Genomic DNA, 22,049 nt, shown 5'->3' on the forward strand with positions numbered 1-22,049 from the left:
TACATAATGATAGTTAATCTTTCCATCCTACTGCAAAAGATACTATTTTAAAAGTGTTTCAGAAGGGAATTGTTAGCATCAATCTCAATTCCAAGTTGAAGATTTGAATACAATCTGATTTCTTCAGCACATAATCTAGACTGCACTATATTGCAATCGTGAAGATGAGTTACATTGTCACAGCTATTATTTTGTAGAAAGGAAATTAAGACTTTGCCAGTTTCACAAAATATGAATTAGGCAAACAATTTATTGGTTTTCCCTGTGTAAATTGCACAAGTAAAAATAATGATAATATTTCAAACATAGATCAATTTTTGAGCATAATAATGTAAAATAAACATATGTTAAATATATTTGCTTTTTGGAAAAAAAGATTCTTTTTTCCAAACTAGGGGCACAAATAAGGCATTGCCTTCTTGATCATTTGGAAATTTTATAAGGTTAACATTTTAGTTTTGAAATCAAATTTCACTGTAATTATATTGGGTTTCTATATTTTTAGACTTTGAGTTCCATGATTTTATCCATTGATCTATTGATCATGTTAGTAAGCAATATTTGCAACTAAAGATGTTGTTATGGTGCAACGGGAAGTGCAAAAGATTTTTTTTTTAACTAAATGTTCAAATGATTTGTCACCTTTGGGCAGTCATTTAAAAAGAATTGCTCTTCACATCAGTGTTCAATGCTAGCAACTTCAATTAAGTGAGCTTCGTTAAATTGTGTGATTTTACTATTTCATCACTAAAGAATTATAGAGAAGAGCACAGAAATATACTGTTTTAGCTATTACCAAATTGTTGAACCAGCTTGGCTATAACCAGTAATCTCAAAAAACACTGTGCTTTTAATTTTCTTAACTAATCTAACTTTAAAAGATGCTGTCACAAATTTTAAAAATCAAGCAATGCATCTTTTGGAGTTAACTTCACTACATAACAAAAATAATTGGTTTAGAAGTACTAACTACCAGAGTAAAAGTTTCAAACTATGATATACAGTAGATTCCGGTTAATTAAGCCATCGGTTAATCAGGGCAGCCTCTTATTTGCAACAGCTCTTAAACAACAAAACCTAATACAGAAAATTGCCAGCATTCCCTTCGTTTATTTGGGACACTATGCCACTTAATTGGGACAGGAGACTGCTGCTGAACATGTTCTAAAGACCATCAGTCACATGCAGTTGTGTGGCCGACAGAGACCACACCTTGCTTAGAGCAGTTTTTAAGCAGCGTCAGTTGTGTCGGTGTTCAGAAAGCAGTGAGTTTTGTCACTGAGAGCTGGATTGAAATAAGCAGGCAGACAATTCAGAACTGTTTTGCTCACTGCAGTTTCAAGCATTCAAGCTTGGCAATACCAGAAAACAATGGGAAATGATTTCACTATTTCAACAAGTTAGGAACTAGAAAGAAATTGAAGATATCAATCATCTTAAATGTTGCAATGAAAATGGTTGTAATCATTGATAACATTGTATGAAGGCAGTCCACTAGGTGTCTGCACTGATCTGTTCATTGCTACACTGGATTAATTTCTCTGTCAAAACCCATTAGGAACTAATACGCAGTTTTATAGTATTGCAGTATTCTAATTTGTTCTGTGTTTCATTTAAATATATAATTTGTTACTCAGTTTGAGTCTTCTTTATACCTTTTTAACGATTTCCATGAAACTTCAGCTAATTGAGGCAGCCGCTTAATTGAAGCAAAAATATACTGGCCCTGATGTGTCCCAATTAACCAGAATCCACTGTATATCCACATTAATAGCATATCTTACTTTTGAATGAAAATTAGATCATTAATATAGGTTGAATACTCCTTAAAAGAAAACTCAAAATCTGAAAACCTCCAAAATCCACTATGATGTCACAAATGGAAAATTACACAAGGTGCTGGGAAGGTTCCCAGGCAATGCACAGGTCTCTGCGTACCATAGACAGTTCTGAGAAGTGATCTCACATATGTAATTAAAAGTTAATGAAAAATAGAAAAATACTAGATAAAGCAAAAAATGAAGATCTCAATCATGGATTGAAAAAGTGGATTCATCAATGGAGTGAACATATGCCACTTAACGGCATGCTGATCATGAAACAAGCAAAGATCTATCACAACAAACTGAAAATTGAATTATGAATATTCAGCAGGCTAGTTGCAGAAATTTACTTTATTTTATTGTCACCAAACAATTGATACTAGAGCATACAATCATCACAGCGATATTTGATTTTAGGAAAAGGTATAGCATTATATTTTTAAAGTGTTTTTAAAAACTTTTACATTTTAAATGTCTGTTGATGATGAAACAGCAGAGAAATTCATTCATGTGTTTGCCAAGATCATCGCTGTTGTAAATCCAACACCAGAACAAGTCTACAATGTTGGTTGCTTTTATACCTTACACAAACCTAAAATAAGTAAAATACACAGAAACATAGAAAGCATACAGCACAATACAGGCCCCTCGGCCCACAATGCCATGCCGAACATGTCCTTACTTTAGAAATTACATAGGGTTACCCATAGCCCTCTATTTTTCTAAGCTCCATGTACCTATCCAGGAATCTCTTAAAAGACCCTATTGTATATGCCTTCACCAGTCGCTGGCAGCCTATTTCACGCACTCAGCACTCTCTGCATAAAAAAAACTAACCCCTGACATCTCCTCTGTACCTTCTTCCAAGCGCCTTAAAACTGTGCCCTCTCGTGTTAGCCATTTCAGTCCTGGGAGAAAGCCTCTGACTATCCACACGATCAATGCCTCTCGTTATCTTATACACCTCCTTCAGGTCACCTCTCATCCTCCACCACTCCAAGGAGAAAAGGCCGAGTTCATTCAACCTATTCAGGCAATATCCTTGTAAATCTCCTCTGCACCCTTTCTATAGTTTCCACATCCTTCTTGTGGTGAGGTGACCAGATCTGAGCACAGTACTCCAAGTGAGGTCTGACCAGGGTCCTATGTAACTGTAACATTACCTCTCGGCTCTTAAACTCAATCCCACAGTTGATGAAGGCCAATGCACCGTATGCTTTCTTAGCCACACAATCAATCTGCGCAGCAGCTTTGAGTGTCCTATGGACTCCGACCCCAAGATCCCTCTGATCCTCCACACTGCCAAGACTCTTAGCATTAATACTATATTCTGCCATCATATTTGACCTACCAAAATGAACCACCTCATCTTATCTGGGTTGAACCCCATCTGCCATTTCTTAACCCAGTTTTGCATCCAATCGATGTCCCGCTGTAATCTCTGACAGCCCTCCACACTATCCACAACACCCCCAACCTTTGTGTCATCAGCAAATTTACTAACCCACCCCTACACTTCCTCATCCAGGTCATTCATAAAAATCACGAAGAGAATGGGGTCCTAGAAAAGATCCCCGAGGCACACCACTGGTCACCGACCTCCATGCAGAATATGACCATCTACAACCACTCTTTACCTTCTGTGGGCAAGTCAATTCTGGACCCACAAAGCAAGGTCCCCTTGGATCCCATGTCTCCTAACTTTCTCAATAAGCCTTGCATGGGCTAACTTATCAAATACTTTGCTGAAATCTATATACACTACATCTACTATTTAACAACGTGTTTAGTCACATCCTCAAAAAATTCAATCAGGCTCGTAAGGCACAATCTGCCTTTGACAAAGCCATTCTGACTATTCCTAATCATATTATGCCTCTCCAAATGTTCATAAATCCTACCTCTCAGGATCTTTTCCAACAACTTACCAAGAACTGAAATAATTATTTCTATAATTTCTTGGGCTATCTCTACTTCCTGTCTTGAATAAGGGAACAAAACATCTGCAACCCTCCAATCCTACGGAACCTCTCCTGTCCCCATTGATGATGCAAAGATCATTGCCAGAGGCTCAGCAATCTCCTCCCTCACCTCCCACAGCAGCCTGGGCTACATCTCGCCCTGTCCCAGAGACTTATCTAACTTGATGCTTTCCAAAAGCTCCAGCACATCCTCTTTCTTAATGTCTATATGCTCAAACTTTTCAATCCACTGTAAATCATCCCTACAATCACCAAGATCCTTTTCCATCTCCTCCGGTTCCATACACACTTTTTCACTGTCACACTTGATTGGTCTCACTCTCTCACATCTTATCCTCTTGCTCTTCACATACTTGCAGAATGCCTTGGGGGTTTTCTTTAATCCTGCTCGCCAAGGCCTTCTCATGGCTCCTTTTGGCTCTCCTAATTTCATTCTTAAGCTCCTTCTTGTTAGCCTTATAATCTTCTAGCTCTCTAACATCACCTAGCTTTTTGAACCTTTCGTAAGCTTTTCTTTTCTTCTTGACTAAATTTTCAATACCCTTTGTGCACCACGGTTCCTGTACCCTACCATCCTTTCCCTGTCTCATTGGAATGTGCCTATGCAGAACAACCACACAAATATACCCTGAACATTCCCCACATTTCTGCTGTACATTTCCCTGAGAACATCTGTTCCCAATTGATGCTTCCAAGTTCCTGCCTGATAGGTTCATATTTCCCCTTACTCCAATTAAACACTTTCCTAACTTGTCTGTCCCTATCCCTCTCCAATGTTATGCTAAAGGAGATAGAATTGTGATCATTATCTCCAAATTGCTCTCCTACTGGGAGACCTGACAACTGAACACACACCTAACAGGAAGGGGTTCCACCCCATCTGAACCCCTTGCTCTAAGGAGATGCCAATCAATATTTGGGAAATTACAATCTCTCACCACGCCAACCCTGTTATTATTACACCTTTCCAGAATCTGTCTCCCTATCTCCACCTCGATGTCCCTGTTACTATTGGGTGGTCTATAAAAACACGCAGTAGAGTTATTGACCCCTTCCTGTTTCTAACTTCCACCCACAGAGACTCAGCAGACAATCCCTCTATGACTTCCTCCTTTTCTGCAGCCGTGACACTATCTCTGATCAACAGTGCCACATCCCCACCTCTTTTGCCTCCCTCCTGCCCTTCCTGACACATCTAAAGCCTGGCACTCTAAGTAACCATTCCTGCCCTGACCCATCCAAGTCTCTGCAACGGCCACAACATAACAGCTCGAAGTACTGATCCATGCTCTAAGTTCATCCGCTTTGTTCATGATGCTTCTTGCATTAACATAGACACATCTCCAACCATCGGTCTGAGCATGTTCTGATTCAGGTATTCGCTCGATGCTGTTTCTGTTACAAAGACTGTTTACAGATTAAACATAAATTCAGAGTCGGAAATGTGATCCTATAAGACATTGGAATAGAATTAGGCCATTTGGCCCATGCTCCACCATTTCACAATAGCTGATCCATTTCCCTGCTTTCTCCCCATATCCTTTCACACTCTGACCAATCAAGAAACTATCAGCCTCTCCCTTAAGTGCACCCAGTGAACTGGCCTCCACGACCACCTGAGTCAACAAATTCCACAGATTCACCACCCTCTGGCTAAAGAAATTCCTCCTCATCTCCATTCTAAGTGGACGTCCCTCTATTTTGAGATCACAAGCTATCTCATTATATATTCCAAAATCCAAAAAAATCCAAAACACCTCCAGCTCCAAGCATTTTGGATAAGGGTACTTAATCTATATTGCAAATTGCTGAAATTACAACAGTACCTTATTTTGTGCATCCTGCAGAATTTGAAAAAGTTCAGCTGTATACCCTTCTTCCAGGCACTGGCAGGCTGCCAACTGAAATAAGCTGTGATCTTCTTCTTTAAACTCTGTTTCAGGTAAACCTCGCTAAAGGAAGTAAAACAACTCTCTTACATCAAATGTGAAACAACTGCAAACAATTTTAACCAATGTCATCTCATTTGAAACATCTGCATATTACAAATATCTATTGCAGTGTACATATAAATTAAGAAGCAGCAGGGCTAGAGTTGGGTATTTAACCTCTGGGCGCATTCAGCTATTCATTTGCTAAACTGTTATCCAACTCCACATAAATTATCTTTATCCCTATTTGGTTAACAAATGTCTATTAATTACAGATTTAACTGACCAGACAATGATTTGGACTTGCAGTAAAGTCCTCAGTGTTCCTAACCTTCTGCGCATAAAATAGGTATCTTTTAGTTTAACTCTTACAAAGCTTTGCTTTAATTTTTAGAATTACCCCTCCATACCAGTCCTAGATGATACAACTAGTGAAAATCTCTATTGACACTACCAGTTCCATTAAATGGCTTGAAACTTGGATCAACTCACTCCTTAATGTTCAAATTTCCAAAGCGCTGGTAGCACAGTGATGCAGGTGATAGAGATGCTACCTCACAGGTCCAGGAACCTAGATTCAATCCTGACATCAGTCTATGTGACTTTTGCACCTTCTCTGTGTCACAATGCGATTTTCCTCATAATAAAATTTCCTCCCATGCCCAATGAGATGCAGGTGATAGGCTCATCAGCTACTGTGAACTGCCTTGGTGTGTAGATGAGTGGTAGTATATGGGATGAAGTTGTTGGGAATTTGGGGAGAATGAATTCCAGGGAAACACAAGAGAAATGGGATTGTTCAGACAGCTTACATAAATTTGATAACACTGAAATGGCCTCCTCCAATGCCATAATAAAATAAGGAAACATAGACACAAGAGAGGAATTCAGCAAATCAGGTAGCATCTACAGAGGGGAATAAACAGTTGACATTTCGGGCCTTCATTAGTTCATCAGAAATATAGTGCAATGCAAAATTAGTTTGTGTAACCTTGCCTCTTAATTTAATCTTCACTGTCCAAGTACTATTCTGGAAAATTCATGTTACATTCCTTTCAATATATTCATAATGTGGTACATGCAAAACTACACACAATATTTCTGGTGTGGTCTAGCCAGTATTTAAACCAGTGTTACTGGACTGTAATTTATCCCCTGAAAGCAAATCCAAAGTAAACTTCATGCTCTACAATAATCTCAAACCCATTTAGATTTCCTCCTCATATTCTGTGCTGTAGGCATTAATTTATATTAAATTAGCAAAAAACGTTAGGCAACCTGTAATTTATTTTCAAATATATTTCATGTATCCTTCAAAATGAAAAACTACAGAAATACGAAATACTGTTTCTCAAGCAAATATACTGTAAATCAGCTATCACCTTTAATAGACACCTCTGTTATATCTATAGTTAAATAGAACAAATGGATCAATTACTGTAAAAGAAGTAATGTTTTTACTGCATCTGTTGCCCAACCAACTGAGCACTATGCTTCAAATTTGTAAATATAACTAAAGGGAAGATACTGTAGATCAGTATTTCCAAGCAAGACAGCAATGTTGATAATCCACCATGCTCAGGACTCCAATGGTGCCAGAACATCAATGTTTCAATGGTTCCATTTCATATCAGAGAATATGTACAATATACAACCTAAAATTCTTACTCTTCGCAGACATCTATGAAAAAGAAAAACCCCCAAGAATGACTGAAAGATGTTAGAACCATAAAGCCCCCTCCCACTCACAAGCAGCAGCAAAGCATCAGCCCTCCCTTTTGTTCCAGCAGAAATCATCAGCCCCTCTATTCAAACAATAGGCAAATCCCCTAAAGAGACCATCAAAAACCACTGTTCATTCTAACAGTTTGACATCCCACAGGCTCTCTCACTAACAAGGGAGAGAGAGGTATACTGCCAGATTTTCCAGCTACCATGTAATATTCCAATTAACACCCCAAAGCATTCTTAATTCATTTTTTAGATGTTAAATGGTATTATAACAAATTTTGCAGTGAACCAGATGTGTTTCTAAGGAGTGCAAGAACCAAGAGTTTTACAAGTTTCAAGTGAGCACAAGAGTCAGTGAGTCAGTGCTGAACCATCAGGATTTCTGGATAATGGATGATCAGTTTTACTGTTTATTCACTCATGTATGGAAAAAGTACATAGTTAAAGGAAAATTAAATGTACCAGTACTTACACATCTCCCGATTACCCCCTGCAGTTCTTTCAAAGCCATTTCGATGCTCCTTTCTATCCACACTTAGAACTGGAATATACAATGAAAAGTGTTTATATGGTACCTTTCACATCGCTTGGCAAACATTACAAAGCACTTTTAAACCCCAGTTGAGGTATGCTGAAATATGGAGATGGGCTGCAGGCTTAGAAACACCTCAGTCATGTACAATGACCGAAGATCCCACGTTTGTTTGACAGTCTATGCAGAGTCAGCGTTTTTGGTGACAACTGATCTTTATCACCTTGCCACTTAATGAACTGAAATGGAGCATTCTAGTTAATATACCATAAGCATTCACATCATAAACTGAATTACAACTTTCCATTACACTCTGTCCCAAGAGCTCCCATTACTTTCATTCATTATATGGATGGCAAGGAGAAAAGAGCAGTTTAAGCTAAATGAAAACTTAACTTATCTAAGTTAACTCATCTCCCTAATGTCAGTGTGGTTAATCGCACATGGTATGGTACTGTCTACAAATCAGGAATTATGGTTTCAAAATTCCACTCTTTGCAAACTAACTTACATTGACTAAGGAATTCAAGAACTATTGTAAACATCGACTGGGCAAACAGAACTTGCAAGCCCATCGCAACATCTTGGGAAATTGCAGTGCCCATATCACTAAAGCAGCATCCACACAAGGTGAAGCTATACCAGAGTGGTGTTCTGTCCACACTCTTGCAAGGATCAGAATGCCGGCACCTGACAGAGAACAACCTTGGCAAATTGTCATCATTCCACACCATGAGCTTCCGGGAGATCATCTGCATTTTCTGACCAAAAAAGATCTCCAAACACACCCTACTCTTTCAGTGTCACCAAGAGGACATGACCAAGGTCATCATGAGGAAACATTGGAGATGGATTGGGCAACTCCATCAAGGAAGCACTTCACTGGGGCCCTGAAGAACAGAGGAAATGCGGGAGACCAAAGACAACTTGGCGTAATACTGTACAGGCAGAAATGAGGACCCTGAACCACACCTGGGCCACAATAGTGAAGAAGGCCGAGGACAGACAGAGGTAGAGGGCCTTCATTGCTGCCCTAAACACCAGCGGCATAACAGGCATTAGCTCGCTAGCTATATCACTATGGCAGTTGAAGTGAAACAAAACAAGCTCTTTAAAAATCAGGCTTCTACACCTTGTGACTCAGTCCATGTGCGAAATGATCCATCATGCAATTCTTAAAAGTTCCAAGAGTTACATTTAGTAACTTCAAAACATTAAACTAATTCAAAGGAAAACATGGGAGTCCAAAATATGGGTCTAATTTCAAGCTTACTCTAAGTGAGGCATACATGCATCGTGTGATTGTGTGGTGACATATGCAGTTCATATATATGCAGTATACTATATAATACAACTACTATACAAAGACATCCACAGCATAGTGCCTAAATCACTATGGAGGAATTCTTACTCTTGTGCGATAATGTCATTCTTGACAGGATCATTCTGCTTGGCAGGTGAGACTTGCATTTGTCTTTCCTCCTTCTGGGGCCTCCTCCATGGTGGTTATAGGAGTTAACAGAGACTGCAGGAAGTAGTTCAGAAAGCAGTAGCCAACTTTCTTTTCTAACAATTGACTCTGCTCTCAACTGATCAATGTGTCGTCTCTAGATTGTATCAGATACAATTTCTAACGTGTAGGGAGTGACCCAGTTCTGTCCTTAACCTTTCCGCGTACCCTCTTTTGATCACTGATGTAGTCCCTTGCCAGTACTGTTTGTCCAGGAGTGAAACAGCAAAACTCCTTGTTTGAGGAGCCTACAATTTGTCTCAGCTGTTCGTCCTTCCTTCTTCTGAGACTGGGCTTGCGAAGATGTACGCATGAACGGAAGGGACAGCCAAGGAACAGCATAGTTCTTGGTTGTGGAGTGTGTTGCATTTTGATATGCAAAGAGGAAATTGGCAACTTCTGAATCTGTGCAAGTGTAGTGCATTCTGCTGACATTGCTCACAGTGCATTCTTTAGACTCTGAACAAACCTTTCCACCAAGCCATTTGTAGCTGGGTGGTATGATGCTGATGTAACATGTCTTAATCCATTCATTTTTTAGGAATGATTAAAACAGTTTTCTCTCAAACTGTGGTACATTGTCACTAAGTGTTCTGGAACACCAGTCCTTGCAAGAGGCTTCTCAATACACCAAGAGTGTGCAAGGCTGCAGTGGAGGCTATTGGGAACACTTCAAGCCATTTGGTAGCTGCTACCTAGAAACTTGTGCCCATGAATGGTCCAGCAAAATCCACATGAATCCTCTGCCAGGGCAATGCAGGCCATTCCCAGGGATGGAGAGCTGCTCTTGGCATCTTCTGGACATGTTGGCACCCCATACAGTGCATGGCAAGCTGCTCGATCTGATCTATCCCAGACCACCAGACAAAGCTTTGATCCAACACTTTCATTTTAACAATGTTGAGATATTAACATGTAGCTCCTCCAACACTTTAGCTTTCAGCTTGGATGGTACAATTCTCAATCCCCACAAGGCAAGTGCAAGTTCATCTTGGCGCTGGCAAAAATGGGGAAACTGAAGTTTCTGTTGCACACTCCAGCCATGTTTGGTGGCCATGTATACCTGAGACATGGGGTCTTTTCTGGATTCCTTTTGGATAATCTCTGCCATTATAGGGAGACTTTCGATTTGCATTAGGTAGAATACGTCAAGGGGAGTGTCTTTTTTAGTAAACTTTTTCCAGTACTTCCTTTTCCAAGGGTAAATGGGACAATCCATTAGCATTTCCATTATTAGTCATCCCCTTGAATCCTATCTTGTAATTGTGTCCTCCAAGAAACAGAACCCATCTCTGCATTCGTGCTGCTGCTGTTAGTTGTACACTCTTCTTTGGATTGAAAGAAGACACCAGTTGTTGATGATCAGTAGTGACGATAAACTCACTCACTTACAAGTACTGGTTGAAATGTTTTACACATCAAACCTGACTCAAGGGCTCTCTGTCAATCTGTGCATAATTTTTCTCTGCAGCAATAAGGGAACATGATACCACAGTTATGGGGTGCTCATGTCCATCACCCACAGCATGTGACATGACTGCACCTGTACCATTAGGCGAGCATCACAGGAAAGCTTCACTGGATGATGTGGATTATAACTTGTGAGAACAGTGTCTAATGTCACCATTTCCTCAACCCTTTTGAAACCCATCTCAGACCACTTTGTCCATTGCCAATTCTTCCCGATCTGCAGTACAAGATGTGGAGCACAGTAGCCAGGTTTGGCAGGAACTTGTTAAAGTAGTTGACAAATCCTAAAAAGGAGCACAACTGTAATTGGCCCTGTGGCATCCAACACTGCTTGAATTTTCTCAACACACTTGTGTAATACATGTGCGTCAATCATGTGACCACAGTAAGCAATACTTGGGTTAAAGAACTCACACTTGTAATGTTGTGCTCTCAACCCATAGCTTCTATCTTTTTAACACTGTCTTGAGATTTTGGAGATGCTCCTTGTCATCCTTACCGGTAACAATGATGTCACGCAAGTAGCACCGTGCCTGCACAGCTTTGCAGCACCTGGTTCATTTCTATGAGTACAGGTGCAGATGCCACTACAGAAATAAGCATATTATAACGATAAAGCCCTTTGCTAGTGTTTATGGCAAGAAACACTTTGGATCTTCTTCCATTTCCATCTGTAAGTAGGCCTCAGCTAAGTCCATTTTGCCAAAGTGCTTTCTTCCAGAAAGATTTGCAAAGATATCCTCTATCCTGGGCATAGGGGATTGATCTATTTTCAGTACTGGATTGACAGTAACCTTAAAATCACCACAGATTTGGACAAACCCACTCTTCTTGGCTACTGGGACCACTGGCATTGCCCATGGGTCCACTCAACCTTGTAAAGAATTCCTTCAGCCTCCATGCAATCGAGCTAACTGGCTATTTTGTCTCAGATGGTTAAGGAGTTGAATGGACTTCGTAAAACTTGGGTGCAGCATTTTCACTTAACATTATTTTACCCTTGATATGTTTGAGTTTTCCAATGCCATCCTTGAGCACTGCTCAGGCATCATCCAGTATCTTTCTTAATTTGCTTCACTTTCTTAATATGCTTCTTAATATGGAATGCTTCTTAATATTGCTTTCTTAATATGGCTTCACTGTAGAGAATGTGGCATGCAAATATTGGATCCAAATCAAGTTGTAGTTGTAAATAATTAATTGAGTTGTATGTATAATTATGTGAATTGAATGCATCACCGTGCTACTACGTACCTCGCTTAAAGTAAACTCGAAGTTAGACGTGCATTTTGGATCGCATGTCTTCTTTTGAATTAGTTTAATGTTTTGAAGTTACAAAACATAACATTGGCGACAAGGCAATGTCCAAATCAATGTCCAAATACTCCAAATCAAGTTGTAGTTATCTCAGCCAATCATACCCCCCAACAATGCTGGCCCTCCTGTTTTTACCACATAGAAACTCAATGTGGATGTTGGTTGTGGAACTGCAGTTACAAATGTCATTACCACGAGTTATCTTTTCTCCAGTATCAGTTCTTTATTGGATATCTGCAGACTTCAGTTTCATATCTTTGAAAAGCCTCTCAAACTCTTTTGTAGAATGACTGAAACAGCTGAACCAGTGTTTAATTCCATTTTAATTAATTTACCATTCACTTCTGCTGTAAGCCATATTCCTTGTCTATTGTTAAAATTTTCACACTATAAATCTTAAGGTTAAAGTCCTGTGTCACTCTCTTCATTATCAGACAGCATGCAAATTAGTGCTTTTTGAAACTGCAATTTGATATTTTTTCTCTTCTCTGTGCGGTCCATTTAATTTTATCTGCCTGACATGTCCTACTTTGTTGCATTTTCTGCAAGTTTTGCCTTTAAATCTGCATTGGTCTGGTGTTACCCTGCCACATCAGTAACACAATTTGCTTGGCCTGGCTGGTTTCTGTTTAGACATTGCAATTTTGTTCACGTTCACTTTCATTCCTGACTACAACTCAATTGCATCTCTGTCTGCTGTTTCCATTGAACCTGCGATTTCAACTGCTCTTTCAGATGTAAGTTGTGCTTCAGTTAGGAACCATGTTTGAAAGATGTTTTCTTGTAAGATTCCACAAACTAAATGATCTCTCAGTGCATCATTAAGCCCATCACTGAACTGACAATACTCAATCTCTTCAATTCAGCCACATACACTGAAATGAATTCCCCTTCCTTTTGATTCCACTTATGAAACCTAAAGCATTCTGCAATCAACAACTGGCTTCGGTTCTAAGTGTTCCTGCATCACATTAACAATATCAACAAAGCTCATATCTGCTACTCTGGTTGGAGCAGTCAAACTTCAAAGCAAACTGTATGCCTTTAAACCCAATGCACTCAGCAAAATTGGTACTCTCTTCTCATTGGCTATTTCATTTGCTTCAAAATACTGTTTAATAGTTCAGTATACATGAGCCAATTACCCATTGTGTAATGTAACTCAATGTTTCCAATGTAGTCAGCCATTTGCTTTTTCTTTAATGATTAATCTATAATCTATAATAATCTAAAATCCAGTAATTACTCTTTATGCCTTTTATTCAAACTTGCCCATTCTTCACTGTGCTTTTCTTTGATCTCGAATGTCTCACAGCGCTTGAATGGGTTAGTAGCCACCTCAGATTCATTTTAAAAATGCCTTGTCACCAATGTTATGCTTTGTAACTTCAAAACATTAAACTAATTCAAAAGAAGACATGCGATCCAAAATGTACGTCTAACTTCGAGTTTACTTTAAGCGAGGTACACGTGTATCACGTGGTAGCATGGTGACACATTCAATTCACATAGTTATACATACAACTCCATGAATTATTTAAAACAAGAATGCTTAATCAACATACAAGATTACTAAAATATTACTTAAATATTAAATACAAAACACCAAACATATATATAAATGAGCAAGTAGTTCTGAAAATGTTAGATTTACACGAAAAAGATTATTGAAACTGTTGAGTGGGTATCATAATCTATTGAACATGACAGTCTAGTTTGAAAGATTTTTACCATTTATTCTGACAAATGAATTAGAATCAAGTTTAATTTCATCAGCATATGTCATGACAATTGTTATCTCTGTGGCAGCAGTACAATGCAATACATAACAATATAGGAAAAAACTGAATTTAAGTATATATGTATATCAAATAGTTAAAGTAGTGCAAAATCAGAAATTAAAAAAAAGTAGAAGTAGTGTTCATGCTTTCAATGTTCATTCAGAAATTGGATGGTAGAGGGAAAGAAGCTGAATCACTGAGTGTGCCTTCAGGATTCTGTACCTCCTTCCTGATGGTAAGAGTGACAAGAGAGCATGCCCTGGGTGGTGGGAACCCATAATGATGAACGCTGCTTTTTTCAACATTAAAAAAAATCTGTTTTTGAAGAGAAAGCATCTTGTTCCAAGATTTACCTGCTGCCTGTCTCCTGGTTTCAATTATCAGTTAAAAGACAACTTTTTGCCCTGAAATATAAAATGCAGCTACACTGATTTCAATCCCTGTCAACAATCTGCCAAGTCATAAGAATTATTGCTGAGAGCATGCTAAATGGTACCATGCTGAGCTTTGGTCACCCTATTATAGAAAACACAGTTAAACTGAGATGAGTGCATAAAATATTTACAAGAATGTGGCCAGGATTGGGGGACCTGAGTTATAGAAAGAGGTTGACCAGGTTTGTGTCTATGCTATGAAATGTAAGATAATGAGCTGCAACCTTATAAAAAGTGTTTAAAATTACAAGATAGATAGTAACAGATCTTTCCCCAGCATAGGCTCCAATAGCTGTAGGGCATCATTTAGGGAAAAATCTAAAAGGGGCCTGAGCGGTAACTTTTTCACAGGGAGTGGTGAGTGTATGGAATGAGCTGCCAGAGGAAGTGTTTGAGGCAGGTACAATAGCATCATTTAAGAAAGACTTGGAGGGGAACATGGAAAGATGGGGTTTTAAGGGATACAGGCTGAACACAGAAAAATGGGACTAGCTGGGTGGGCACCATGGTTGGCAAGGACTCATTGGGCCTAAAGACTGATTGCAACAGCTATGATTCCAACATCTTACTAAACATAGCAGCAAAGTCAATCAACACTACTCAATGCTCAGAAAACAAACGTAGTTCTTATATTTCAAGGGTTTACTGCACATTTCTGTGCATGCCTACAATCTTTGTGAATCATTCTTATAATGGCACAATTGACATAGTCGGCCCTCCTTATCTGTGGGGGATTGGTTCCAGGACTCCTCGCGGATACCAAAATTCGCGGATGCTCAAGTCCCTTATTCAACCTGTCTCAATCCAATGGACCTTAGGACCCAGCGGAACCCCAGACTTTATTTAACCTGTCTCAGTGTGGTGGACATTAGGACCCAGCGCCAGAGCTCTGAATGCGCAGTGTTTCTGTTCACAAAAATAATCACAATCATGATTGAAAATAAAGTGGAAATAACAAAGCGATTGGAAAGAGGTGAAACGTAATTGGTCATTGGAAAGTCGTTAGGCTATGTTGATGAATGATTAGAACAATTTTAAAAGATAAAGTGAGAACGGCTCTGCCCCGATAAAAGCTACAATTATTATTAAGCAATGCAGTGGTTTAATTATTGGGTTTTGATCCTTCATATCAACCCGGCAAGGTGGAGAGTGCACTAGGGAGCGATCTGTCCTGAGTCCCGAGAACTTCCGTTCCCGAGCCCAGCGCTGAAACATACGTTCTTAAGTGTTTCATATGCATAGAAAGGTAAAGTATATACTATATACTAAGACAAACGTTTGACTAACTGACGCTAAATAATACCGGATGTACCTGTTTCGTCTTACTTAGTAAGAGAACTTACAATTTTTTTCGATCCCGATGCACGATAATCCACGCATATCCTCCCGTATACTTTAAATCATCTCTAGATTACTTATAATACCTAATACAACGTAAATGCTATGTAATATACTGCATTGTTTAAGGAATAATGACAAGAAAAAAAGTCTCTACGTGCTTGAACAACAAGTACTGGAAGAGCACTTCCAGGTTTTCACGATTGGTTGAATTCGCACATGTGGAATCCGCGGATAAGGAGGGCTGACTGTACTAGCTTCCCAACAATGTACTGATATTGGCTAAGGCAATGCAATTAGCTCACAGACTAAGATAAATTGGTTTAATGTCATCACACATACTGAGGTATAGTGAAAAACTGGTCTTGCATACCATTCTAGAGATCAATTCATCCCAACAGTGCATTCAAGTACAAAACAATAACAGAATGCAAAATAATGTGCTGCATTGTAGTGCTAGTAGACAATTAAGTTCAAGGTCCAAACAAGGTCAACTGTGGGGTCCAGAGACATCTTATCATATTAATACCATTCAGTAGTCCTGTGACAGTGGGATAGAGATTGTCCCTGAGTCTGGAGGTACACACTTCCACGTTTTTGTACTTTACTCTCACTGGGGGAGTGGGCAAAATGGGCTAGAAGGAAGAATGCCCAGAGTGAATGGGGTCCTTGATTGTGCTAACTGCTTTACCTAGGCAGTGAGAAGTGTAGACAGAGTCTACGGAGCGAACTGGTTTCTATGATATACGAAGCTGTGTCCATAACTCTATGCAGTTTCTTAATGTCACAGGCAGAGCAGTTGCCATACCAAGCTGTTTCATATCAGAATAGGATGATTTCAGTGCATCATTGAAAATTAGTGACAGCCAAAGAAGACATGCCAAATTTCTTTAGCCTCCTGAGGAGGTAGAGACACTGGTAAGCTTTCTTGGCTGTGGTGCCAATGTGGTTGGACCAGGATGTTAGTAACTGAGAATTTGAAGCTCTGGACTCTCTCTACCTCAGGACCATTGATGTAAACAGGAACATGTGCACTGCTCTCCTCCCTGAAGTTAATGACAAACTCTTTGTTGACATTGTGGTTGTCATGATAACATCTCCTCCTATAATCCACCTCAAAGTTGAGACATAGCCCTCCACAGGGATATCATCTGCAATCTTGTAGACGGAGGTAAAGCAGAATCTAGCCATGCAGTCGTCAGTGCATTGAGAGTAGAGCATACAAATTTTAAATAATCTTTCATGAAAGCCCTTTCAGTGAAAAGATCCGTTAATGAAACTTTAATTCCCAAACACGGGAATATCTGGAGATACTGCAAATCCAAATCTTGATGAAGGGTCTCGGCTCGAAAAGTCGACTGTTTACTCTTTTCCAAAGATGACGTCTGGCCTGCTAAGTTCCTCCAGCATTGTAAGAGTTGCCATGAAACTGTTTCTCTTTCCAATGACGCTGCCCGACTTACGGGGTGTTTCCAGCACATTCTGGGTTTATTTATAATCTCCCAACATCTGCAGCTGTTTCTTTCATTAAATATGACAAGTTGTACAGAAAGTATTTATCCCATTTATTTCTTGAGCATTTAGCAGCGTAGGGGATGGGACCACTAGTTAGCCAGGAAGCAGGATCTGCAAACGCCACATAAATACTGCTATCAATAGATTTATTTTATATTTCAGCGTGATTTTAAGCCACAGCTGACCCAGGACCGAAGCAACTCGTGCGCAGTAATTAAGAAATGGCTGCACTTTCACCGCCCCGATTCCAGTGAAGGTGCAGCCACACGCGAACCGCCGATGGATGGCCCGAATCGGTAGCCTCCCCCACCTCTCACATCGCCCCGTCTCCCCGCAACATCGCCGGGAACGGAGGGCCGCCTACCTTCCCAACGGCGCGGCGCCTCCAGCCCGGCCGCCCGCCGGCACGCATGCGCTCCGAGCCGCCCGCGCGCGCACCTCCGCGCAGTGCCGGCGGGGGGGGGCGGGGCCTCCGGTCACGTGGGACCCCTCGCGAATTTCCCCGCCCCCAAAGTATGACCAAATGTCACACAACATGCTGGAGGAACTCAGCTGGCCCGGCAGCATCTGATAAATAGCATTTTGTGTGCGTTGCTTGGATTTCCAGCATCTGCACATTTTCTCTTGTTTGCCAAATGTAAATTACAAGGTTATAAACAAAAGATATTTACAGATGCTGGAAATCTTGACAACACACGCAGATAAAATGCTGGAGAGTAGCATAAACTGTCTTTTCCATTGCCGCACTTAAACAACAAGACTTGAAATGCTGAAAAAGCTCCTGCATATACAAAGACAGTTTATACTTTATTTAAAAGTAAATCAAGGTGATTAACCAAATGACATTTAAAATGTAACAAGTTTTGCACTTTGTTTTTTTACGTAATCAAGTTTATTTTTGAAAAAGAAAACTCAACCAGCCAAGTAGAAACTGGAAAGAAGCCATTTAATGTTTTGGTTCTAAGGAAAGATCACTGGCCCCAAAATCGAGGGAGAGTCACTGAGATAAAACATTCACTGGGTTCTCTTTCCACAGGTGCCAGACTTGAATGCGCAGGAACACAAGAAGACACTGCAAGTAGTAGACTCTGCCCAATACATCATGGGCACATTTCTCCCATCATCTGTAGTATCTACAAGAAGACCCATCATCAAAGACCCCCACCACTGGGGCCGTCCCATCCTTTTGTAACTACCATTGGGCAGGAGGTTCAGAAGCCTTAAGTCCCACACCTCCAGGTTCCCTTCAACCTAATGTGGGACAGAAACTTGAACATAATACCTTTGGACTCAAAAAAGGAAGTGCTATCAACCCACAGTTGATGCTTGAATTTAAGAAAATATTGAATTATATAGTATCTTTCACAATCTTGTGTCATTCCAAAATCTTTAGAGCCAATGAAGGACTTTTATAGTGTCATCATTGTTGTAATGTGGGAATCTAGTCAGCAAGTTTGAACACTGCAAGCTCCCACAGATGGCAAAGTGATACGAATCAGATAAACTGTTCACAGAATATATCCAATGCAAATAAAAATAATTTATGCACAGTCCTACATAAAGTTTAATGAGAGCCCTTTAACATTTATCTTCTTGTATTTTTGTTCTTAACGTCAAAATTGAAAACAATACACCATAGCACATTAGAAGCAAAGAAATAGTTGTTCTACAAACTCTAGCACCTGTCACAGACTACATTCTTTCTTACTGACTCCACCCACAGAAAAAAAGTTTTCTTGCTAACAGGGAAGTTAAATCAATGGATAATGTGCTAATTAAATAAAATGTCAGAATATGTAAATTCCCGGTAAATTTGTGATAACCTAATAGATCAGTCCTAAAACAGCTACTTTCCCCAAGCAGTGAGGCTGTTCAACAGCTCCAGCCACGAACCCACCCCTCCACACCCCCGACCACCACTGCTTCATCATTTCCTGTCAGTCACCCACTGTGCCTAGTGTCACTTTATGGACATACAATCAATAGATATAATCTACCTTATTTATATCTATTGTGCTTATTGTGTTCTTTAACTTATATGTCTATATCAAAGGAGGTGTAAGGTGTTCCTTCCCTCCACTAGCCTGCAGGTCACCCTTGGGCAAGGTGTAATGCCTGCTTAGACCCCGTTCAGGGTCATGAGAAGACATGAGAGCAGGTGGTGGATGGTCGTATGAGCAGCCGGTGCATATCACGAGTCCAGGTTATGCGACCACTGACACCAGGCAGACAATCTCTGAAGAGTATTGATAATGGCTGGGGTCACCCATCTTGTAAAGACACTGCCCAGAAGAAGACAATGGCAAACCACTTCTGTCGAAAATTTTGCCAAAATCAATCATGGTCATAGAAACCACGATTGCCTATGTCATTAGACACGGCATGACACAGAATGATGATGATTAATTTACTGTGGTTTTTTTGTGCTGTATCAGAGCCAGAGTAACAATTATTTTGTTCTTCTTTACACTTACACTTGTGCATTGGAAATGACATTAAACAATCTTCAATACATGATCATGTACTAGATTAGGAAACTGACTGAAAGCTAGAAAGCTGCTTAATATCTAGGACCTTTGTAAATACCTAACTGCTGCTAGAGATCATTACTAAGTAATAAGAATTAAGCTTTGTTCATAATATCATGTGATTTTCCAGAATGTTAAATTTAGGTACTTCTCATTTATTCATAGGTAGATAAAATACTTATTAATAATAAATGCTATTTGCAATTTGACCTCATATATCCCTTTATTTCTAAGATTATTGCTAATGTGGACATAGGTTTTTAATGAGACTTTGTAGCACTTATTACAATGCAAACGTACGTTTTTGCTCTTTTCTACACCCTAAGCATTGTTAATACGAACACAGATTGTTTGTTAAACGTCTTTTGACACAATCGTGTATAAACAATAACCAACATTTTACTCAAGCTGTCATATCCAACCGTTACCCGTTATCAAATAACACGTCAGCCTATTTTTACTTACCCTAATGCCTGGAATTTGATCCCTTATTGTTTCATGGTACCTTCTCTGACTGGCATACTAGTGGCATCCTTCGGAGGAGATCTTATCTCGTCCAATCCATTAATTGGATATCCAGTTTAAGAATAAGTAAGCCAACGTCAGTGTCCTCTGCTAGCCTATCGGTGAGGCTCTACTCAGCTGCCAAGAAAAAGGAAAGTCAGAAAGAGAGAAGGTGAAAGCAAAAGGGTGGAAATTGGCAACCTAGGTCAAGCATTTTGCGTGTGTGTGCGAAGAGCAGCACATCTGTTACATGAACTCCAACTCCCTCCCTTTCCATGAAGGCTTCCTGGACAAGAGTGAGGAATAAACATCCACCAAACTCCAGCCTCTTTTTCGAAATAATCCAATTTGCTATGAATGATTTCAATCAATTACATATGACTGTAAATTTAAACATCACTAATCAAATGAAATATAGCATGCTAAATAACAATCAACTCACGCAAACAGATAGAGCCGTGCCTTCGGATGGAGCGCTCCTCCACTGGTCGTGCGACTTTTGGGCCCGGCGGCTGCCGTAGGTCAAAGGTCGGCGAAGCCGGCATGGAGGAAGTGGGACGGCGGAGTGCGGGCCGGAGACGGTCGAAGGGCGCGACAGCCACCCGGAGCGGCGAGGAGGCGCGGAAAAGGCGAGTGCGCGTTTGTGTTCGGTCCCGCTCCCGCTCCCGCGATCAGTGCGCGGGCACGTTGCCCCGCGGCTCGTCACTCACTGAAGGGTTCCCCTGGTCCATCTTGGAGGAGGTGGCGTGACTGAGTGTGGGTTTGGGAAAGAGGAGGAGGAGATCTGAAAATCGGTTTGGGGAGGGAGAGAAAGGGGGGGATGAGTTTGGGGGAGGGAGGAGAGGAGAGAGAAAGATGAGGGTGAGCCCAGGAAAGGAACTGAGATTTGGTCTAGAGAAGGGAGAAAGAGGAGATGGAGGGGGAGTACCATAGAATCATAAAACTTGGAAATATCCAATAAGGTGTGCATGCAACCTAGTCAGAATATCTCCGTGTTGGCCTGTAAAGTTTCATATCCATGACCATCCACAAACAACCCTAACCCTAATTGTTGTAATCGTACCTAGCTCTACTACTTCCCCTGGTAGTTATTTTTTCTCTATAAACCTGTCACCACTGTGGGAGCAAACACGAGGAAATCTGCAGATGCTGGAAATTCAAACAACACACACACAAAAAACAACACACGGGACCTGACGAAGGGTCTCGGCCCGAAACGTCGACAGCGCTTCTGCCTATAGATGCTGCCTGGCCTGCTGTGTTCCACCAGCATTTTGTGTGACCACTGTGGGGAAAGAGGGAAAAAGTTGCCCCCTCAATTCTATGGCTGATCAGAAGTTACTGGCCACGTAGTGTAGTGGTTAGTGCAACGCTATTTCAGATCAGAGTTCGGAGTTCAATTCTGGCACTGTTTGTAAAGAGTTTGTTCATCCTCCCTGTGAACGTGTGCTGGTGCTCAAATTTCCTTCCACATTCCAAAACCAACCAGATAGTAGGTTAGTTGGTCATTGTGAATTGTACTGTGTTTAGGTTAGGGTTCAATATGTGAGTTGCTGGGCTGTACGGCTTGTTGGATTGGAAGAGCTGTGCAACTCTGTATCTCTAAAATAAGAATACGTTTATTCAACTTCAGTTTGTGTGCGTCGTGTTGGT

At 40.4% G+C, this 22,049-nt stretch overlaps 2 protein-coding genes across 6 annotated transcripts in view; one reads left to right on the top strand and one right to left on the bottom strand.

Moving 5' to 3' along the window:
- glmna (glomulin, FKBP associated protein a) overlaps positions 1-20,964 on the bottom strand; it is a 49,584-nt gene extending 28,620 nt beyond the window's left edge. Inside the window, exons 1-4 of one of the 3 annotated variants that reach the window (XM_073062676.1) lie at positions 20,839-20,964; positions 20,358-20,534; positions 7,940-8,008; positions 5,632-5,757 (exon numbers count right to left, since the gene is read on the bottom strand). In XM_073062676.1, the coding sequence (XP_072918777.1) occupies positions 5,632-5,757; positions 7,940-7,978 (165 nt within the window). In that variant the 5' untranslated portion in view covers positions 7,979-8,008; positions 20,358-20,534; positions 20,839-20,964. Of the gene's footprint in view, positions 1-5,631; positions 5,758-7,939; positions 8,009-17,728; positions 17,808-20,357; positions 20,646-20,838 lie in introns of those variants that run through there. The other 2 variants (XM_073062677.1, XM_073062675.1) reach the window with 2 other exon arrangements.
- rpap2 (RNA polymerase II associated protein 2) overlaps positions 20,845-22,049 on the top strand; it is a 99,530-nt gene continuing 98,325 nt past the window's right edge. For all 3 annotated transcript variants that reach the window (XM_073062672.1, XM_073062673.1, XM_073062674.1), the window contains exon 1: positions 20,845-21,025. In XM_073062672.1, coding sequence (XP_072918773.1) covers positions 20,865-21,025 — 161 coding nt within the window. In that variant the 5' untranslated portion in view covers positions 20,845-20,864. The remainder of the gene's footprint in view (positions 21,026-22,049) is intronic.

Source organism: Hemitrygon akajei, chromosome 12, assembly GCF_048418815.1.
Source record: "Hemitrygon akajei chromosome 12, sHemAka1.3, whole genome shotgun sequence".
Classification (NCBI taxonomy): domain Eukaryota; kingdom Metazoa; phylum Chordata; class Chondrichthyes; order Myliobatiformes; family Dasyatidae; genus Hemitrygon; species Hemitrygon akajei.